The sequence below is a fragment of the Poecile atricapillus genome, chromosome 7 (genome assembly GCF_030490865.1).
Source record: "Poecile atricapillus isolate bPoeAtr1 chromosome 7, bPoeAtr1.hap1, whole genome shotgun sequence".
Lineage (NCBI taxonomy): Eukaryota > Metazoa > Chordata > Aves > Passeriformes > Paridae > Poecile > Poecile atricapillus.
Genome location: NC_081255.1, coordinates 18405825 through 18428714, shown reverse-complemented (window position 1 = coordinate 18428714; position 22890 = coordinate 18405825). Strand labels below are relative to the sequence as shown.

At 42.8% G+C, this 22890-nt stretch overlaps 1 protein-coding gene across 4 annotated transcripts in view; it reads left to right on the top strand.

Moving 5' to 3' along the window:
- Positions 1–12612, top strand: part of LRRC8D (leucine rich repeat containing 8 VRAC subunit D) — a 53167-nt gene extending 40555 nt beyond the window's left edge. For all 4 annotated transcript variants that reach the window (XM_058842295.1, XM_058842293.1, XM_058842294.1 and 1 more), the window contains one exon: positions 6982–12612. In XM_058842295.1, the coding sequence (XP_058698278.1) occupies positions 6984–9548 (2565 nt within the window). In that variant the 5' untranslated portion in view covers positions 6982–6983 and the 3' untranslated portion in view covers positions 9549–12612. The remainder of the gene's footprint in view (positions 1–6981) is intronic.
- The last annotated feature ends 10278 nt before the right edge of the window (positions 12613–22890 follow it).

Sequence of the window (22890 nt, the reverse complement as noted above, 5' to 3'; positions counted from 1 at the left end):
TTGTGTAGGAGTGGTGTATGGCACTAGACCTTCAAAGAACTGGTAAACAAGGAAGATTCAATGTAAACACTAAAATAGCAGCATCCAAAAGTAGGTTAGAGTGTTACACAACCTGAAAAAGCCCAGCTTTGAAGGGCAGCATTTTTTAAGATTTAAAAAAAAAAGAAAAAAAGTGGTTTTTTATAGATTTAATTTTTGTAAATGGTACTAATTTGACATTGATTATGTAAAGAATCTTATTTTTGTCTCCAGCTTCCTGAAGCCTAATATTTCTTTATGCAGTCTAAGAGAAATAAGATTTTGATAATTTCTTGTTTTGCAAGTTACTGTCAATGAGGTTCATGTTGTTCATAAAGGTGATGCTGCCTTAACTAGAGAATGTATTTGCAGACTGTATCAGAGATTATATATATTATGTATATAAAGATATAGATATATATAAAGAGAGATACTATATATCCACTTCAAGGGAAAGTCCAAAATTAGGGCTGTGCAGTTTGGCCAGTGGGATGGGGGAACTGGGGAGATGGGTTAGATATGGGGAGTTTTCTTTAGTTGCTTTTGTTTCTCAAATAATGAGTGTACAAGTCATGTTAATTATCTCTTCTTGATCATTTAAGTGTGTTATCAGACAAGAGCATCATATGTTTCCATATGTATTTATCTAACAAGATTTAATTGAAAGCTATTGTGGAACTCTTGTTCCTTAGCTAAAACGTTTTTTCTATAGGAGATATCCTTTCAGCTTTGTGTTCACTGCTTTTCCTTATCCAGTCATCATCCATTACAGCCATACAAAATAAGCCAAGCTAGATCTTGCAGATTGCTTTCAAATGGGTAGATTTGGTTGCTGTCAGATGTTGAGGGAAGAAACAGTAAGTGGGAATTCTTGTCATTCTAATCGGGTGGAAAGAAATAATGGAAATCCTTTTCTGTGCAGCTTTTTATGTTAAATCTGTTTTTGATTTTCCAGAGATAAAAGCACTGCTCAGGAAGTATGTGATAACATAAGCCCCATCCTGGTGTTAATGTTCTGCAGTGCCTTCCATTGCTGAAGTAGCACCAGAATGTTTCCTATAGTAGAGAAGTACTATAAAAACACCCATGTTATATTTTCCTGTGGAATGTGTCCTGGACTTTTCAGGCAGTAGAGACGGTCAGTGCATAAATGTGCACTTAGATGAATTTTGGGGGTTTGTTTGCAGGATTGTTGAGAGGAGGAGATGTAGTTGCAGTTGTACCTACAGCTGGTTTTGTAGCTTGAGTGGGCTCAGGTAGAGTAAAGCACATTAATCTCTTGTGAAATAAAGCAGCAGAGAGCTAAGTCCTCTTAGCTGACATACTAGAAGCTGCAAACCAGGCTAGGGATAATTGTAATATTCCCACCTACTTCAGCAGGGCGATTGCCCTCCACTACTCCATTGCAAAGTGTACTGGTGGTTAAACCTTCAGTTTGTTTTAAACTTCTCATCTCAGAAACTGAATAACCAATGGAGGTATGGATATGTCTGTATGCTCAGAATACCTAAACTGATTTGTAGACTTCCCTGTACGTCTTTGTGCATTATTTCATAAGGGTTCTGGGACTCCTTATACTTGGTTCTGTGGAGAAGAGGAGGGGGGAAAAAAAGGATAATGCCGTCTTTTTGACTGTTGCAGATTGTCCATGGAACAATTAATATTGGCAGGGTCCTGGCTAGTAGGAATCTCATAATCCATTCTTATCACATTAAGGTCTAATAGTCTCCTTTAATAGGATATTGTAGAAGTAGAAATGGTTGGTGGAAAGAGACAACAAAATATACAGTGAAAATAAATTTAAACTTACGGTCACTTGCTCAAAAACAAGCTAGCAAAGCCTTTTAGTTATGGGAAAACTTTTCTTCTCCCTAATTTCCTGTGGGAAGGGAGAAAACAATTTTGTATATGGTAGCACTTTTTCTTTTCAGCTAGAAATGTTGAGTTTTTTTAGGAAGTTCTTTACCAGATGCAGTAACAAGGCAAATTCAAGAATCTTTTTGTTTCCTGAAACAAAGTGAACTTGTTTGGGGTCTTGGGAACCTGAGAGTAAATGAGTGTATCATGTGCTACAATTCTCGTTTTATTTGTTTGTTCTGACTTTGAATTTGCTTTAACTTTAAATATGCTTTTAAGACAGGAGGGCCAGTGAGTTACAGGACAGATAGTTTTTATCTGTAAGTACAGGAAGAAGTAGGATGTAAATAAACATTAGTGACATACCAGTCTGCTGCTTCCTTTTCTGCTAACTTCTGTATTTAAGCTAGAACAGTTTCTTAGGAAATATCCCAAATATGTCCATTTTGTATTTTAGCATTGATAGTCTGAAATGTGTCAGAAATTCATCAGACTAATCACATTCTGACCTCTTTCTATTACAGCTTTCCTTCAGGACAAATGAAATTATTATAATTGTTAAGAATGATTTATTAAATCAGTTGCTACCCTTGCTGTTTTAATGTGGGCCTATAGCAATTATATTGTCATTGTTAATATTTTTCTCTTTATATTCCAGTTTCACTGTAACTTGTATAACTGCAAATTAAACAAAGTAGGTTTAATTTTAGAGCTCCAAATCACACTACTGCACTACTTTCAGAACTTCAGGTTTTTCCATCTAAACTCCTAGAAGGCTGAAGATTTAGACTATTTAGGCTAAATATTTTCTGTTTGTTTCAGGAGAAAGAATACACCCAGTAGATATCTAGGACTGATAGATGGAGCTTAAAGAAGTTGACACTATCCTAGAATGTCATCCATGTTACAGAACTGGAGACAGAGGGTTTGGGAGGAAAAAAGGTTATTTGTTAAAATTAAAGCCTTAATGTAGCTGTGCAGCCCTAAGGATCATATTGCTGTAGGCTTGAATTAAAATATGTTCTTATTAAATCTAAACAAAAATGGGTTATTTAAAAAAGGAGTCAATCCTGACATTCCATATTGGGAATGAGAAACTTTTGCTTCAAGAACCTCACTTTTCTAGTGTGGATCTTGGCTATGTCAAAACCCCATGTTCTGCTGAGCCTCAAGGTCCGTTTGGTGCCTTGTAAGCCCTGAAAACAGCTGAAAGAAGTGCATGTTTTCACCATGAGAAACCAGTTATTTTAATATTTCAGCTGCACAGGACTTTCTTCTTCAGTTTGACCTATCTGCTCACAGATGTCTTGTGCATTGGCATTGTGAGTAGAGCATGCCACCACTGGTTTTGAGGAGAGACCACCTGTGGCAGGGTGTTGCAGGATCTGCCTACCAGACACAGACTGGCATTTGCATCTTTCTTTTTTTTTATTTTTCCCTTACTTCTGTGTTATCACTGTAACTTACAATGAAACTCAAAGCCAAATTTGTCACTCTTAAAAGGAGTTGAAAATTAGCAGTGAAAATAGTATCCAACTCCACTAAGGAATGTTCCAGACAGTAGGTTTTAAAACATGCGAATAGTTTAAATTCAAGTGGAATAAAGAAAATCCAACCCATTACAATACTGTACAGACCCGTTGTTCCGAGTGCCTCTTAATTGTTTGATTTCTAAGTGTGTGCAAAAATATAATAAAAGTTCTGTGGTTATTAGTTTAGTAAAATCAAACACCAGTACGTATTAGGATGGATTTAAGAGAGAAAATAACAAATTGGCAGAATGTGTCTTACACTGTGTGTAGGTTTACAGTTTTTTGTTTAAGACTCAGAACATTAAACATTTTGGACATGTAAGGAGGCAAATCCGTTTTCAGCTCTTGGAATTGATTTTTGCTAACTAGAAAAAGGTCTGTCTTTTATGAGACAGTGTTAGTAATGCCACAGAGGAGTTTTTTGTGTTTTATAACTTCTAATCTCTGCCAGAACAGGAGCTCTTCTCTGAGTATTGGTAACTTGAAAGAGAAGATGTGTTCAGAACACTGAATGTGTACTTCTTGGTGTAAAGCTCCTGTTACACCATGCTGTCTACAGCCTCACAAAGAGGATTACTCAGGCTCTGTTTTGTCTTCTAACCTTTTTGGGAATGATTTTGTGTGTGCAAGACAGAGTTCTGGTAGAGGTGATTTTTAACTTTAGCTTTTATTGCTGTTCTTTCTAAGTCTTCAGCTGGAACCACTTTGTGCTCCATCATTTCTTTTCTCTTATTTCAGTTGTTTAGAGCAGTCATGTCTGCAGCGCCTGGGTTTCCATGCCTTATCCACGTGTTCTCATGGCTGAAGCAAAAAAATCACCTTCTTTCTGTGAAAGGAATTCTGGAGGCCATGCCCCAAACCGCAGTGAAGTAACTTCCCACATAATTAGCTAGTGCAAAGTTGAGAGAAAGGCTGGCCCCAGAGGAACAAGCAGTAGCAGCTATACCCGTGTTTGTTCCAGCAGTGATCTGTTCCTCCTTCCCACCCTGCTCTCCCTGCACTGTGCATGGCTGCGGGAGCCGGGGCACGGCTGCGCCCAGGACTTGTCCTCGCTCTGCCTTTGGCTTTGTGTTCTCCTGCTGAACTCACCTGCTGGGTGAGAAGTCTCTGTGGCAGCCAGGGTGGGTGGGACCACGGTGAAAACAGCTTAGAGATGGAGAGTATGCCTTCCAGAGAGCTTCCTAGAAAGAAAAAAAAAAATCCATTTCAGGGGGAAAAAATCACTTTTACTGTTGCTTTGTGGTTCTCCTGTTCTGGGCAGGTGACAGGCAGTGGGGCCTTAGGAGGGTCCTTTTATATCAATCTGTTCACAGTAGCACAAATGGCTAATGCTGTTCATTTGCACACTGTTGTTGTTTAAATGTCAAAGGTAGCAATTCTAGAGCAAGCTGTCATGCTGTCACTTGGTGTAGGTAAAGCACTGGGAGACATTAAGGACGGGAGTTCGTAGCTAACTTCCCAGGAAGGCACTGCAGGCTTTGATAGCTGGGGTGTGTTACTGCTCGGTGTCCTTCAACACCTTGTTCAGCAGCTGCAGCCCTGGGGAGGTGTGTGCGGGCAGGCTCAGGAACCTCTCAAGAAGGAGGTCCTTTTGGAGCTGGAAGGACTGTAAGACCTCAAAAACTTCTAATGAGGGAGAAGCATTTGACACTCATTTGCCGACTGGAAAATAAAGAAAGTGAGAACTGGAAGCTCTTTTGGCTGATTCCCTGAGAAACTCAGCCCTAACTTTTAAGTTTTGGCAGCGGTGCCAAGAGCAGCAAGATGAGTGCTTGTGCACAGCTGTGACAGTGCTGCAGTGAGATAAAGTCCTTTCCTCTCTGGCTGCCTGCGCCAGATCCCAGGCTTGGTATGCAAGACTGGGTAAAAGCTTCTGGGAGGAGTGTGGGAGGGCAGGGGCTGGGTATCTCCCTGTGTTGGAGGAGACACTTTGATGGTGAGCTCTGTGGTAGTGGAGACAAGTGCTGGCCTTTCCCACAGACCGAGGTGTGGGAGCTGCTTGCACTGGTGTGGGAAAGGAGGAGTGCTAGTGCGTGACTTTGACCATAGAGGCAATTGCTGGTATTTGAATTCTGTGTGTAGAAATATCTTTTACCTAGAAATAGTTAAATTATGCTGTACATATGTTGCCTGTGACACTGGCCTTTAGGGTGTGTAAGGTACAAGTCTGTATGAACTGTTATACTGCAAGTTAAAAATAATATATCTATTGCATCTTGTTACTGCCTGCTTGGATCTCCTTGGGCTCTGCTGAGCTATTCTTCTCCCAAGCAAAGGATGATAGATTCTCTGGGTACATACTGTCACCTTCCCAGCTGCATGTGTGCACACAAGCTAGATATTTTTCTCAAGAAATGGCAAATTTGGGTCACATATTCAGCACTCAAAATTATTATTTTGCCACGTCATGTTTGCACAGGAAGCTTTTTTTTTTTTTAAAGCTGAAAAGTTGATTCCTCCATATTTTGTCAAAACAAAAAGCAGGTTACTTAAAGCTGCAGAGAGGTTTGGATTCTCACGTGGTCAGTTTGCTGCTTTGTCTCACGTGCATGTGTTTAAGATAAAGTGAAAGCCTTTTAGTTAGCTCCTGTCCTACCTATACTAACCAGCTTCCTGTGATCACTAGGAAGTGATGATAATCTGAAAAAAATTTTTCCCCATTATATTAAGAAAGAGTTTTAAAGTTTGTTCTTGGTTAGCTGGGTTAAGTCAGTTGGGGAAAAAAATGCATACAGTACCAATATTTGGTCCAGTCATAGAATACATAGTTTGGATTGGAAGGTTCCTAAAAAATCTAGTTCCAACACTCCTGCCATGGGCAGAGATGCCACTCACTAGATCAGGTTGCTCAGGGCCCCATCCAACTGCTTTTTACTTTAAAACATCCAAGTATATAAAAAAGATTGTGCCAAATGTTCACATAGTAGCTGCAAGGCTTTCACTTTTGCAGTGATACTTAAAAGGGAAAGGAACCAATCAATCTGGTAAGACACATGGATGCTCAGTAGGAAGGAGTGGAAGACACTGTGTTGTGCAGTTGAAAAGAAATGAGAGACCTTGTTGACAGCATAACGAGACCTAAAATGTGCTGTCCTAGTCATAAGCAGAGTGCAAAGCACTTAGAAAAATGCTGTTTTATTTAAATGCAAGGTTCTATAAAATATTGTTATGACTGGATTTTATGTGCTCAGAATCAAACAATCATTTTTACAAAATTGGGTTTTGTGCTGTGTAGTCTATTGTTGATCTTCCTTTTATTAATATATATCAGCTACAGTACTATACCTTTCAGACATTTCACAGAGCAGGCTTTGGTGCTGTGAAGTGGCAAAGATATGTAAACATGATCTAACATGAAGTGAGAAGCCTTCTGTTTTGCTAAAATACTGCATTGTTTTGGTCATATCCTTTGGAAAAACTGTTAAGTGGAATGATGGACAATATGTGACAGGCAACAAAACGTAAGAAAATGCGAAACCTTCTGAGGATGTGTGTGTCATGCTGGGATTGTTTTTAAATGGTAAAATTAATGTCCTCAGTCACCAGTACTGATTTTGTCTTTGTTCTCTTGTAGGAATGTTTACCCTTGCAGAAGTTGCATCGCTCAGTGACATCCAGCCAACTTACCGTATCTTGAAACCATGGTGGGATGTATTTATGGATTATCTCGCTGTTGTTATGTTAATGGTTGCCATTTTTGCTGGAACCATGCAGCTGACAAAAGACCAGGTGGTCTGCTTGCCAGTTTTGCAGTCTACTGTAAATTCAAAAGTGCAGCCTGATACAGCAGGGAAGGCTGACTTTACCACTGTTGAAACAACCACTGGTCAAGAAGAAGCATCAATGAGAACTGTTGCCTTTGGAAGTACCCCTACTGTAGCACCTGACATTCTTCTGAGCAGAGCTACCTCTTCTCAGTATCAACCCACTGAATCAGACCAGGAGCTGAAGAAGGAGCAGAAAGATTCCTCAGGCCGTAAAACAAACTTGGATTTTCAGCAGTACGTATTTATTAACCAGATGTGCTATCATTTGGCTCTTCCTTGGTACTCAAAGTATTTTCCCTATCTTGTTCTCATCCATACCATCATTTTAATAGTCAGTAGTAATTTTTGGTTCAAGTATCCCAAGACTTGCTCAAAAATTGAGCATTTTGTGTCTATATTGGGGAAGTGCTTTGAGTCTCCTTGGACTACAAAAGCATTGTCTGAAACGGCATGTGAGGACTCTGAGAACAAGCAGAGGTTAACTGGGGCCCAGTCCCTGCCCAAGTATGTTTCCACTAGCAGTGATGAAGGAAGCCCAAGTGCTAGCACTCCCATGATAACCAAATCTGGCTTCAAATTTTCAGCTGACAAGCCGATGATAGAGATTCCCAGTGTCACGATTTTAGATAAGAAAGATGGAGAACAAGCCAAGGCGCTGTTTGAGAAAGTCCGTAAGTTCCGGGCTCACGTGGAAGACAGTGATCTGATTTATAAGCTCTATGTTGGCCAGACTGTCATCAAGACTGTCAAGTTCATATTTATTCTCTGCTATACCGCAAACTTTGTCAACACTATCAGTTTTGAACACATCTGCAACCCGAAAGTGGAACACCTGATTGGGTACACACAGTTTGAATGTACACACAATATGGCTTATATGTTGAAGAAGCTGCTTATCAGCTATATTTCCCTCATTTGTGTCTATGGTTTCATCTGCCTCTACACGCTTTTCTGGCTGTTCCGAATACCTTTAAAAGAATACTCTTTTGAAAAGGTCAGAGAAGAGAGTAGCTTCAGCGATATCCCTGATGTCAAAAATGATTTTGCATTTCTCTTGCACATGGTAGACCAGTATGACCAGCTGTATTCTAAGCGATTTGGTGTCTTTTTGTCAGAGGTAAGCGAGAACAAACTGCGCGGGATTAGTTTAAACCATGAATGGACTTACGAAAAGCTTCGGCAGCACGTCTCCCGCAATGCCCAGGACAAGCAGGAGCTGCATCTCTTCATGCTGTCGGGAGTCCCCGATGCAGTGTTTGATCTGACAGATCTGGATGTGTTGAAACTGGAGCTGATTCCTGAGGCAAAAATTACAGCCAAAATATCCCAGATGACAAATCTTCAGGAGCTTCATCTGTACCACTGCCCTGCGAAGGTCGAGCAGACTGCCTTCAGCTTCCTCCGGGACCACTTGAGATGCCTTCATGTGAAATTCACAGATGTTGCAGAAATTCCTGCGTGGGTGTATTTGCTCAAAACCCTCCGTGAATTGTATTTGATAGGCAACTTGAACTCTGAAAATAATAAAATGATAGGGCTTGAATCTCTTAGAGAGTTGAGACACCTTAAAATTCTCCATGTGAAGAGCAATTTGACCAAAATTCCCCCCAATATCACAGATGTAGCACCACATCTGACAAAACTAGTCATTCATAATGATGGCACTAAGCTTGTGGTACTCAATAGCCTTAAGAAAATGACAAATGTTGCGGAGTTGGAACTGCAGAACTGTGAACTGGAGAGAATTCCCCATGCCATCTTCAGTCTCTCTAACTTACAGGAACTAGATTTAAAGTCAAATAGCATACGCACAATTGAAGAAATCATCAGTTTCCAGCATTTAAAAAGATTGACTTGTTTAAAGCTGTGGCACAATAAAATAGTCAGCATTCCTTCATCAATTACCCACATAAAGAATTTGGAGTCTCTTTATCTCTCCAATAACAAACTTGAAACCTTACCTGCCGCGGTGTTCAGTTTACAGAAACTTAGGTGTTTGGATGTAAGCTACAACTCAATTGCGGTGATTCCAGTGGAAATAGGTTTGCTTCAAAATCTTCAGCATTTTCACATCACAGGAAACAAAGTCGATGTTTTGCCAAAACAGTTGTTTAAATGTGTTAAATTGAGGACTTTGAGTCTGGGACAAAACTGTATTACCTCAATCCCAGATAAAGTAAGTCAGCTGTTGCAGCTGACTTACCTGGAACTGAAGGGAAACTGCTTGGACCGTCTGCCAGCTACGCTGGGGCAGTGTCAGCTTCTCAGGAAAAGTGGGCTCATAGTGGAAGATCACCTCTTTGACACTTTACCCTCAGAAGTTAAAGAGGTGTTGAATCAAGACACAGGCATTCCCTTTGCTAATGGGATTTAGACTGAGGTGAAATGCTCTGGTAGCTGACTTCCAAATGGCAAATGCTAAAGAGTATGGCAATTGTGAGATCATGTGTTTTAGAAAGCAGAATTCCTTGGAAGGCAGAATTCCTAGCAGGATTAGAAGAAGTGCAACTGAGTGTTCAATGTTTGCAGTGTTTCAAAAGTTCATTTCCAAAATTTTTGAGAGGATAAAGAACCTTAATAATCTCAATTATTTTTTCCTTAAATAGTTTGTAACTTGGATGCTGCCGCTTTTGAATGTTTACAAATTTGCTTGCCTGCTTAAAGTAAATGATTAAATTGATGACCTTTTCTTACTATGCAAGTTATTCCTTAAGGTCTGGTTTTACTTTAGTGCATTAAGGGGAGGCAAACCAAGGCTAGATGTTGTATGTGGTATGGGCCTAACAGCACTTGAAACACACGTTGAATTGTGTTGTTAGTGTTTAGCTATCCTTGGCAAATGAAACCAGTTTGGCTGTGATTTGAACTGCACCAGAACCACCATTTTCCTGCATTAGGGTATGTGGTTTCCTAGAATCATTTAGGTTGGCAAAGACCTTTAAGATCATCAAGTCTAACCATTAACCTAACACTGCCAGGTCCACCATGTCCCTAATCACCATTTCTGTGCTTTTGTTGAATGCCTGTGGGGATGGCGATTCCACCACTTCCCTGGGCAACCTATTCCAATGTTTGACCACCCTTTCAGTGAAAAATTTTTCCAAATGATCTAAACCTTTCCTAGAACAACTTGTGTCTTCTCGTGCTATTACTTGTTACCTGGGAGAAAAGACTGACCCCCACCTCACTACACCATCCTTTCAGGTAGTTGTAGGGAGTGCTGAGGGTCCCTCCTGAGCCTCATTTTCTCCAGGCTCAACACCCCCAGCCAGACCTAACAGAATTTGTGTTCCAGACCCTTCACCAGCTCCACTGCCCTTCTCTGGACACTCTGCAGTACTTCAGTGTTTTGCATCAGGCCAAGTGTGTTTGCCTTCATTCTTCTCAAGGCCTCTTGTTTTTGGGTGAGATTCATTCTGTGGTCTGGTGTGCTAGTCCTTCACATGGGCAAAGGCTGGTCACCTTCCTGCAGCTGGTCTCCCCTCAGCCTCCATAATGCTCCTCTGTCCCATGCAGCAGTGGGTGGCAAAAGGGAGAATATTGCCACGTGGCTTTCAAGTTGCAGTTTTGATGTTTGACCTCGTTTGGAAGCCATTAAACACCAAGTGACTTTAGTGCTCATGTTTTGCTCTTCTGAGTTTTTATCTGGAAAACTCAAGGCATTTTAAGAGTTGGTGATTGTTCTGTTTCACAGTCCTTGCTTAGGATGTGGGGCGTAATCTCCATTTACTAGACTAATGACAGACATAAGATCTTTCACTCAACTGTCATTAAGCTTTATCACCTATTGTGCTGTCTTCCACACGTGGACTTTACCATACCCCAGCCCAATTGATCTGATGTCTTTGAACGCTTACTCACTGGGAGAAATCCTAACTGTGTGCCAGATAAGTCATCCAATAAAGAAAAAAGCAGACAGCAGTGAGTTTGGGATTTTTTTGGTTGGGTTTTTTTTTGTTTTGTTCTGCGTTTTGGTTTTTTTTGGTTGGCCTTTTTGGTGGTGGTTTTTTTAACTGAGTTTGCATTGCCAGAACCGTTAGAGAAATATAATCCATTAAAATCTGCAAAATCATCAGTTGTAAATCTCAGTCATTTACATTCCATGTGTGCAGAAAAGAAGTACTATGCTGGGAGATGATTGCATGATTACTCATGGTTTAAACACAATTCCCTATTGTAGTGTGGTCAGGACTGAACTAGTCTGTAGTTCAAGGGACTGTTCTTCTCACACAGAAGTCCTCATGCACAGTGATTTCTACTGTAACTTCACCAGAGCTGCCCTGACTTACACCACTATTAATGAGCAGATAGTTTAGGCCTAGAGGCATTGAGCAGGCAGGAACATTTTAAATACTGCTCTTAGAAGTCTTGCACATTTTATTGTTAATAATTTACTGTTAGTCATGCTGGGAGGACTGTTCTCAGCTGTAGGTAGCAGTCTCTGAATACATACCTGCACCATATGTTTATGTATCTCAGAAGACCAGTTTATGAATAGTGGTTTTCCTATTTCTCATGGGGATACAGTCTGTTTTCCACTTGCCAGCAGGTAGTAAACTTGGGATGTTGATAGTTTTGCAACACCAAGTCACAGGTTAGGCAGAGTATATGGAGTTACTGATCTGTTCTCCACTGGGAAACTTAGTGCTAATCCTCAGATTCTTTTTTTTTAAGTAGAAGTTAAGGCTGCAGCGGACTTTTCTTTTTTTAAGAAACTCTTTCATTTGTTTATTTTTTGCACATAGATCACTTTAAAATTGCTGGACTATTGACTCTTTAGAAAAACTGTGGACTATACTATTGGTGTATGCTTTGTACTTGCTGTTGAGTGTCATTTCAGTTTCCAAGAAATTGTGTGTAGGAGGGAGGAAGAGTTGGAGGATGACAAAATTATTAAAATATTTAGAAAAATAGTTCTATTTTTTATCTTTTTTCCCCTTTTTTAATAGCAGAGTCGCACAGAATGTGGCTGTGTATTGATCTAGTTTTTAAAAGGTGTTTTTGGTGTTTCTGATTCTCCTGCTGGCCCTACTGATGTTCAAAAAATAAATCCATGTCCACTTAATGAGTATGGTATACATAATGTAGACCACTGTTTTGAGTAGTTAGTAGCCAACTGTACCTTTTTAGACAATTTCCTCCAAAATAAGTGTATGTTAAAATTAATTTCAGGCTTCTAATGCTTGCTTAGCATAAACTCCGTTCTTGTTTTTAGATCTTTCTAAGAGTGGGGAGGAATTTCCCAGCATCCCCATGTCACCTCCCCCCCAGTCCTTCCTCCTCTTTGTGACTGTTTATAATGTTCCTGTTTCCTGCGTGTCAACTGACACCGTTTTGCTTTAAAGTCTTGGAAGTTCATCTCTTTTCCATGTAAGGCATGTGAAATATATTTTGCATTTCTATTTGATTTAATAAATAAGATGTTTATATCTTCCTCTCATCTTTTTTTTTTAATGGGTGAAAAGTGTGTTTGCATAGTAAAAGCTCTGATTTCAAGTACCTCATGCTGAACTTGTTCTGTGGTGCCTGTACTCTAAGAGGGAAGATCTTTGAGTTGCTGCTCCCAGTAAACCCTGTAGGTATGTTTCTATCTAGAACACAGTACTTCAGAAAAAGTTTTCTTTTTATTTTTTTTTCATGTACACAATCTAAATGACCTACCACTGTTTTAATTTGGTTAATTGAATTCTGCAGAACACATGTATGGCCCTGGAAGAAAGACCTGTGTTTGTTCAAATGAGAGGAAGCAGGAAATTGCCCATTCTGTTTGCTTCTGCCACTGTAACTTGTTTTGGTAAAGATCCTTCAGTTTTCCAATAAATTGACCTTTTGGAAACAGCTTCCAATGATGCAAACTGAACTATGGCATTTCTGAGCAGCTATCAAGGCACTTGGTTAAAGGGACGATGCTGGCACTTGTGAAAGGCTCTCGGCTGCTACATAAATGGCTTTGCAGTCCTGAGCTGCCCTCTCTGGTAGCGAAGCAGGATGCCCAGGCACTGTACATCATGTCTGAGTATGGGGGTTGTTCTGCTTTGTGGACTGCATTTTTAATAAAAATATTACAGAAATAGCTGTATATTGTGTTTCCATAGATGTGCAGAGAAATTAGTGGTGTATGGTTACATGAAGGCAGTAGATTAGATTGTGATTCCTTTACTTAAAGCCAAATTAAAGCAGGTACTTCTACAGCTGTGGTGTTGACTATCATTCTCATTTTGTGCAGGAGCAGATTCTGGCTTTCAGGCTTCTCAGTTCTCAAGACAGGGAGTTGAGTAGGAAACCTGACAGTCCCACGTGTAACTTCTGCAGCTTGTAAACATGAAAAATGGGGCTTCTGTTGAGTCTTTGCGACCCTGTGAGGATGCTAACCGTGAGAACAAAAGTCTTGGATTTGCTCAGAGATCTTAGTATTGATAGCAGAACCATGGGGCACGGTGGGCAGAGGGGAGCAGAGCCATGGGGCACGGTGGGCAGAGGGGAGCAGAGCCATGGGGCACGGTGGGCAGAGGGGAGCAGAGCCATGGGGCACGGTGGGCAGAGGGGAGCAGAGCCATGGGGCACGGTGGGCAGAGGGGAGCAGAGCCATGGGGCACGGTGGGCAGAGGGGAGCAGAGCCATGGGGCACGGTGGGCAGAGGGGAGCAGAGCCATGGGGCACGGTGGGCAGAGGGGAGCAGAGCCATGGGGCACGGTGGGCAGAGGGGAGCAGAGCCATGGGGCATGGTGGGCAGAGGGGAGCTTATCTGGGCACCCAGTGTGATGGGATTGTTTTCTATGCAACAACCAGCCTCAAAGTCACTATGGACCATGGCACTGCTTTTCAGTCCAAAGCAAGGAGGGAGGCTAAGCCTGTGACTTGAGACCTACTTGAAGGTTTGGTACGGCCTTCTCCTCACCTGGAGTAAAGGATATTGAAAACACTTATATTTCCAGTCTATAAACTCTGGTTTCTTTAAAGGAGGTAAAATGCCTGAATGATCGTGAAAAATGCAAATAATGCAGAAATTATGTCATGTAGAAAGATTCAAGAGGCAGAGGCAGTCTCATAATTAGCTGCATGGCAGAGCCCTGTCAGTGTGTTTCTAATGCAAATCATCATCAGTCTGGGCAGGACTAGAAGATACCTCAGGATGTCTTTAAGCCTGCCACTCTGCCTCATGCAGAAATAAGGTTCCCTAATTCATTCCTACCAGATGTTTGTCAATATTAGAATGGATTAGACAGCAATGGAAATTTCAGCCTCTCTAGGCAAGATGTTTACTTAATCATCTGTGTTGAAGAAACACAGCAAGACAACTGCTAATGCTCTGTTTAAGGCAAAGCAAATGGTTAGAAATACATTGACCTATTTGCTTGCAGAAGTACAGACAAACAGACTGCTGTGTGGATGTGTTGCATCCCGAGCAGCTTGGGAGGACTGAAGTTTAGGATTCCTTTGAACAAAGCCCTGAGGGACAGCTTGCATCAGTTCAGTTACAGGTACAGCACCGACAGTTGTGTTCTCCAGTGACAGCAGGACCAGCCACGGTGCAGTGTGTCCATGACTGCTCTGTCTTGTCTTAGGCTGGAGACTGATATCCTTGCCCTTGCAAAGCCTGGTGGTTTGTTTCTTCAGAAAGACATTTTATGAAGGCAATTAAACATTACTTGAGCAAGTTTGTTGTAGGAACACGCAAGTTGATCCTTAAGATTACCAAAATTGAAATACTTGAGACAAATTCTGTAGTGATTTTGACCCTGGCATTAATCCCTTGCCTCTCTCTGTGAATTGATAAAATTACTGCACAAACTAATGATTGGTTTACAGCGTTACCCAAATGGTTGGCATTTCAGCACTACAGAAGAGTTCCCAATTCAGGCTGTGTGCTTAGACAGCGTGTTCAGCACTTAAACCAAAGGCATCAAACAGTGAGGTTGCAAAACTCTGTGGGTTTATGCTGTGACCAATTTCCCAGGACAGCAAATCATTCCCCATGCTGCTCAAGGGAGGGTACGTTGTGTCACTGAGTATAGTTGTTTCTGTAGCAAAGATGAGGCTTTAGAATTAAGCTCAGAAACAGATTTTCCAAGCTGATTACAAACACGCACTCATTCCACGATAAAAGTCATGAGAGATGTCATTTCTGGCTGAGATGCTGAAAATAGTTACTGTAACTGAGCCCGGCATGGGTGCAGAAGTGTCAGCTCTGTAATGCTGCACATCAACACAATACAACTCAAGTGAGGATCTTTAAAACCACACACCCTGGAGTTTGGCCAGGCTGCATCTTTCTCCCTTCCCTGAAGAGAACAGCCCCTAAGCCCTTTTGCAATTACTATTGCTGGGACCTTTGTTCTTTCTTGCCTCCAACAGCACATTGCCCCTTGATGCTGGAGGTAACACAGGGTTATTGGTTAAATGATGACTGTTTGGGAAGAAAGCCATCTTCTAAATTAACACCACAGTTGCTTGCAGGAAGTCCTCCAGCACAGAGCAGGTCTGTTCCCATAAAATGAACATGCTGTGCCCATAAACAATAAAATTTCAAGTTAGGACTGGGTTATGTAGGCCATTAGAATAAATGCACTAACATGTTGCTGTTCTGCTAACCAGATCTGGGTAATTTTGTTGCTTCACATGGTTTATAAAAATGGATTTTAAAAGCATTTTCCCTAACACCACGCTGCAGCAACTCGAGCCAGCATTGCTGGGGCAATGGGGCTGTGGCAGGCAGGCTTACCCCAGAGGGTGCTGCTGGAGGTGCTCTGGCAAAGCTGAGGTGGGAGAAAGTCTGGATGTTGTGGCTGTTGCCAGCATCCCATGGAAGGTCCGCTCTTCTGGGCAAGCCAGATTTATCTCACTCCTCCTGAGGCATCTGTGGGAGATGCCATACAGAAAGAGCGTGCCTTTAATCACAAAATAAAGGGAATACTGTTGAATGAAACATGATGTTTCTGCAAGGTAGGGATTGTGATAACAGGAGGAAATGCGGAATGAGTGGGAAGAAAAGGGAATAAATGGTCTGCGAGGAGGTAGAGCCTCCAGCTCTAGCTTGAGATTTCAGAAGTTTTAGAAAGATAGCGTAAAATCTGGAATGCAAGTTACAGGTTCTCCTGCCTAGAGCCAAGTTCTAATTCTCAGGGCATTGTGCCTTTTGTTTCTTGACATCTGTCCCCTCTGTGTCTCAGAGCAGGGCCTTAGGATGCCTGTGCAGCTGGCTGCTTACATGCTCTCCTTCCCGTCCTGCTCTGCAAGTACCCATGATAAGCTCATCTTGGCACTTATCCCAGCAGGGCCCAACCAGGAGCTGCACCCCTGCCCTGCTGCGTGCTCGGCAGCGCCCTGCAGGGAAACCCTGGCTCTGTCAAGGGCCAGAGTCTAATCTGGGAGCTGCAGCTTCCCCCCGTGAAGGGATTGTCCCTCCTCTGGCTGGCAGGCGATACCCGGGTGGGGTAGAGCTCTGCCAGCACAGCAGGGCTTGAAGCTCACCCCCGGCTCCAGGGCTGCTGCCTGGAAGTGCTGTGGCAGGCGGGGTCCTGTCTGCTCCCAGCTCACACAGCTGTGGGGAGCCACGTTCTTCCTGCAGACCTCCAAGGAAAGGGTTGCCATAACATCCTTAAATTGCAATTTCCATAGGCATCACCATGGCTTCTGCAGTTTTGTGTCTCAAGAGCCTCCTACATCTTTGTTGGAAATTGGGTTGTGTGTTTCTAACCCTGTTGAAAGAGGATACAGAGAACACCTGATGATTGTCACAGCCTCTTCTGCAGTGAGTGCTTGTCCTCCACCCTTCCTTTTTTTCTCTGCCCTGGGTGAAACCTCTTCCTTCAGCTTTTCTCTCATTTGGGTGTGGTTCGTAACTCCTGTTTCTCTCCATTCAATCCTTTCAGTTTACCAAGTTTGATAAAAGTAGTGGTGTCTGTAATGGGATGTGGGAGGAGGGCTGAGGCCTCCCAGTGTAGAGCCCTGGCCCTGATGATGGACACACAGCCAGGAGGAGACTCCCCAGTGTCGTGCGATGTCTGGTTTGCCCAGCCCTTCATCTGGCCACACGACTTCCTGGTGCCCTCCACAGAAAAGGAATTCAGAGGCCATTTTGCAAAGTGCCTTTGGTCTGGTGGCTGGTCAGGGAGTGGCAGGATGTTGCACAGGGTCTGCTGCCCTTGTTTGCTGTTTGGTTTCTCTGATGTCCAGGGAATACATCTGAAGGCGGTGGTTGGTCTCCGAGCCCTCCAGACTATTACCTATCATGAGAATTCTATTGTGGAGTTCTTCCCACACCTTAGCTGCAAGAATGTCCTTGGATGTAAAATGCTGGCAAGTGGAGACTCTGAGTATGTACACGTCTAGGACTGTAATGCACAGTGGAGCTGGAAACCAGGTGCCTTTCAGAGCCTCAGGTTTTAAGCTGAAATGTGAAATGTGCTTAACAAAGACAAGTGGTTTGTAAATTGCTCACTGTCAGTATTGGTTTGTGTATTTGTGACCTAAGAAAAAGCCAGCATGATCTGACCCAGGAGAATGAGATAGGTTCCTAACTGTCTTTGTACTAAAATCCAGTTAAGTAAATTGGCTTTAAAACTGAGTGTGTGTGTGGTGGCGCTGTCCCGGCGAGTCAGCACTCGTGTGGATGAATAATAATACTTGGGAATGTTCCTCAAACCTTCAGAGCTATTTATGGCTGAGTGCATGTTCCTCTCACCGGAGACTTCAGCTTTCACCCAGAGCAGAGTTTTCCCCAGGTGCTGCTGATCTGAAACCCCAGTGATTCAGTGTCATGTCTACAAGACAGAGGTCAGCTCCAGGAGTCCACATAGGCATTGCACAAAGGAGCTTTAGGTGTCCTCTCTCACGGACCTCCTCTTCTATCAGTTTAGGACCAGTAAAGCTGACAGGCTGCAGTTTTGAACTAGAACTCTGCAGAAGTGGTCTTAATTAAAACATTTTTCTGAAGTAATTAAAAGACTGTAAAATAATCATGTAGACAGCAGCTACAGCATGGTTTGAAACCTGCCTTTCTCCTCCCTGCCAGGAAGTCAAGTGAATCTTGGCCACATCTGTCCCAGAACAGCAGGTATGCTCCCAGACAGGGTGTCCCCAAAGGAGTTGCCCCACAGAAGAATTACACCCACTGTGAAAGGTAATTTCACAGGAAGGCAGGCATGGTTACTGCCCTGTGTACAGGTCCTTGTGCCTGTGGAGCTTTGTTTGTATTTGTTCCTGCACTGATCCTCCTTAGCAACATCTTTAATTCTGAATACATTTGTTTAATTAAATGCTTTTAACATTCTTTACAGGGCTTCTAATTGCTGAGCGCCCCAGAGGAGCTTGCAGCAGACAGCATGGGTTGTGAAACGCTGAACAGCCTTGTTGGGGCTCTGAGGGTCCAAAAATGAGCATTTTAGCTTTACATTCTGCTGCTCTCTCTGGCTCACCAGACTAAGGAGGGGCTACTAATGGAGGAGACCTCAGATGTAGCATCACTGTGGTTTTGTTAGGCAGCAATCAGTGCTCCTGACAGCCTGAAGGGCTCCTGCTATTATTAGCAAAATGGTGGTGGTGTGATTAGCTCTGTGCAAGACTTCAGTTCAAAGAAGCTTAAAGGATGAGCAGACAGATGCAAACTGGACTAGGCACTGGATATTATAAAACTACGTCAGTCCTGTGTGATGTGGAAAAAAGTGTGTAACTACTGATTCTCCACTTGTTATCCTGCTGGCCACAGCATTTCCAGTGCTTAACAGCTAATGGACCTCAGTGTGAGCTGCTGCTTCTCAGGGTATGAGAGCAGGTGGAGTGCCTGGGATGGATTTACCGTGCTGTGATGTGTAGTGCGGCTGGGCCATTTACAAGGAGTTGGGTTAAAAATGCCCTGAACCCCAAGATCATTGGTCCCACTGCCTGCAGGGCTGTCTCTTCCTGTCAGTAACTGTGAATGCCACATTTTGGGGAAGTAAAACAACTCTAAACACGCATTTTAGTACAAAAGAATTTTGCTGTGGTGCTGTTTAGGAGGTTTACTGCTGTGAAATGCCTTGCTACAGGATATTGGGGATGATACGAGTTTTCTTAGTCTCAAGAGGATGCAAAGGAAGTTCACGGGAGAGAACTCCAGGAAAGATTACCTGAGGTAATGGAAATAGATGGAAACTACCTCTGATGTGGCATGGCCCTGGCTTTTGCCCTGATTTCCCTATGATCTGCAGCACCTCCTTTGCAGGGAGGTTCTTCCACAAAATGCCCTGGTGGAGAGCATCTTCCCATCAGGAGGCACCACAACTACAATGTGCTCACACTGCAGAGCACACAGGATGGCTGATAGCCTCAGGCATGGCTTCAATTCGTCCATCATGACACCTTTATTACAGGCTGCTTGGGATAACTTTCTGTGATAGGAAAGCTAAATTCTCTGTCCTTCTCTGTCTCGTTTTTGTCCATCCTTCAGAGCACATACTTATTTTGCTTTTTCCAAACCACCCAGAGCTGTCATCTGGGCACACAGGCACCACCTGCTCAAAGGGGAGAAGCTTTACTCCTTGGTGTAAGCCACAGCCTTTGATTGATACTTCTTTGATTGTGTCAAACAGACCCAAACAATGATCTGTGCTCCCTGTTTGGAGGCTCCTCCCTGGCAGGACCCTTCTCCTCCCTGCTGCTTGCAGGACGCTCCCTCATTTGCTGGTTCCTGAGGGATCTGAGCTTGTACAGCCTTCCAGGACTGGCTCCAGCATGGGCTCCTGTGCAGGAGACAAGGGTGGGACTTCAGTCACTGCTGGCAGAGGATTTGAGTCCTAATTCTGCTCACAGAGGGAGAGAAGGGACTGCCAGATATCCCCATCCTCCCTGATTTGTACTAAAGACAGGCATGTCCCTCTTGTCTGACACATGGGGAGGAAGGGATGGATGACTGGCTTTTGCTGATTTTGTCTCTCCAGAGCACTGTCCACAAAAGGGCCCAGATGGGGCTCCTCCACCTCACCTGCATGCTGGGGGTTGCTGAGGGGTGTGCTAATTTTGGGGCAGAATGAGCCAATTGTTTTGGAGCTCTTTTGAACTTACAAATGCAAAGTTTTTTTCAGAATGAGCAGACAGAGACTCTTACTGTCTCCTGGAGCAGTCACAACATTTGGAGATGCAGCTCTTGTTTCCTTCTATGAGGTTTTGCACAAAGGCAGTGGCTAAGTGGCTGTCAAAGACCAGGGGGATGGAAATTTCCTGTTTCTAATGTTGCAGGGTTGAAGTGAGGCACAGCTTGTGAGATTAATGCAATGATTATGAGGAGTTTGGAACTGGTCCTAACACATCACAGAAAGAAATGTAATCCTGCAGTTCAATGTGCTGACTGTTCACAGGGCTGTTCTGCCTCTTCACCACTCACCTCCTGAAGCTATGTCACACAAAACATGCGGTTAAATGAGCTCCAGTGAAACAATCCTCTAAAAAAACTGGGTTGCTTCTCAGAGCGTCATCACTAACAGGGGTAGGGGTGAACTGTTCCAGCTCTAACCCCTCTTAAAGGACGTTTTATCAAAATGTTTGTTCTGAGTTCCTTTGGCTTCACATTCAAAGTTAATTGAAACTTTTTTTTTTCAGTTGCCTCTTTTGAAAACTGCAGACTTGAGCCATTGTGCATGGTAGCTCTGATTTCAACCTGCTAAAAGTTTGACAACAATGTGTGCAGTTTTTATTTTCTCTTCCCTGGGGGTTTTGTTTTGGTTTCTTCTTTTTTGCTGCCAATTTGGAACAGTAAAAATTCTGGCTAAATTCTTCCTCCCTAAGAAAATCTAGTGCAAAACTTCTCATCTGAAGGAACCGTTCTACTGTATTGCCCTATTAGTATGTGGGGAACATCTTCTTCCTGAAAGGGTTTTATTGTACCTTTATGCTAACTTTATCAGAAAAAACCCACTCTCTAAAATTCAGGGCTGTTTTGGAGATGCTGCCATCCTTCACTAACAAATTTGCTGTTTTATTGAAACCACAGAATTGTGGGGAACATTTCTGTGCCAGGCCTTCTCAGTGGGCTGTTGTGCTCAGCTAAATACTCAGTGCTGCAAGGGTTGTACAACCCAGTCCTTCAGCTTCTGTAATTATCTTTTTACAAGCTCTAGGATCAGGACTCATACCTGCAATGTTTTTACTTTGGTGCAGTTCTCTTAAGTAGTAAAGCGTTGTGTATGGTGTGTTTATTGGGCAAGCACCATGCCTTCAAACTCCTGCAAGTGAAACTGCCTTTGTTTTATTGATTTTTACTGCTCCAAGCTTACCAAGAGAAAATACAAACAGCGTATAGAATGTGGATCTTCAGATACCATTTGGGGATAAATATTTACAAAGACACAAGTAACAGGTAAAGAAACATGACTTGCTACAGGTAAAGAAACATGCTTGTGGCTGAAAAGAAAAGTCCAGTCTTTATGTTGTCACCCTATTTTTGCTGATCTGGCTCAGCCAGGGAAAGAGCAGTGAGCACCTGGCTGCTCAGCCCTGCCCTGGCACCCAGATCCAGAACTTCAGAGGGAGCTGAGAAGGCAGGTCACTCCCTCGCTCTGCTCTGTGTGTTTTGCTGAAGAGGAGAGCCAGATGGTGACATTCATTCCAGTGGAACAGAGCAGTGGACACTAGCCTGCTGGGAAAAGATCCAAGACCATCAATTTGTTTTCATTTCCCATGAATGGCGAGCGTATCGATTTAATCCAAGAGCTAGAATTGACAATGCCACGTCCAAGGTTGCTGATATATAGCTTTGCTTTTCTTGTGACTCAGAGCATCTGGGAAATAGCTTTAAATGAATAGCTTGTATGTCTTCTTTCAGGAGGCTACTGGTGAAAGTTCATGGAGAGACAGTTGCTCTGGAACAGCCCACATTGGGCTGGAGGAATCCTGGGCAGACTGGGAACTACCTTGGTTGCAGTCAGCTTACAAATTTCTTTAATTTGCTGAAGTAATCAGACCTGACAAGGCTATAGGACTTCATGAACAACTTTAATTTTATTTTTTGCTATTCTTACCAAGATCCTCAGGCAAAGAAGACACAGAGTTTTAATTGAAAACCCCACATCCTATAGTTGATCTCCTAAGTGTCTCACTTTTAACAGCAGGTTGGTTTGGTTTTTGTGTTTTAAAGAAATACATGGAGATGTCTGACCTTTTCACTTGAGCTGAACTTGCATGATAAGGCAGGGTAGGATCACAGCACAGCTGCAGTGCTGCTGCCTTCTGCTGGTTTGACCAGCAGTGGCATGGATGTCAGCAAAGAGTCTTGAGACTTTCTACTTCAAATGTCTGCAAAAAACTCTTCTACTGTTGCTGGCACACCCCTGACAGTGCACACAGGAACCCCACCTTCACTGGCTAGTAGGTGGCTCTGATTTCCCATGCTTCTGGTGCCAAGGAATTTTGCAATTTTTTTGTGTAACTTGGATGGAAAGTGATATTTCGGTGTTTTTTCTGTTATTGCTGCTTTTGCTCTGCTTCCCCTGGTATATATCTTGGAGACTTTATACATCTTAATGAAATTATGCAAAGGGAGGTGGTGCTCAGAGGAAAGAAGAAAGTGGAAAAAATTATATAAGCTTCCAGAAATAACACAGAAACCATTTTTTTCTGTAATGCTGAAAGCCTGTTCTAGATGAGTAATTTAAAAGTGTTTTTTAGTAATACACTGAAAAGATAATGTAACTGTATGGGTGTCTGCTAGGGGTGCCCTCTGGAACAGGATTCCACCTCCAGAA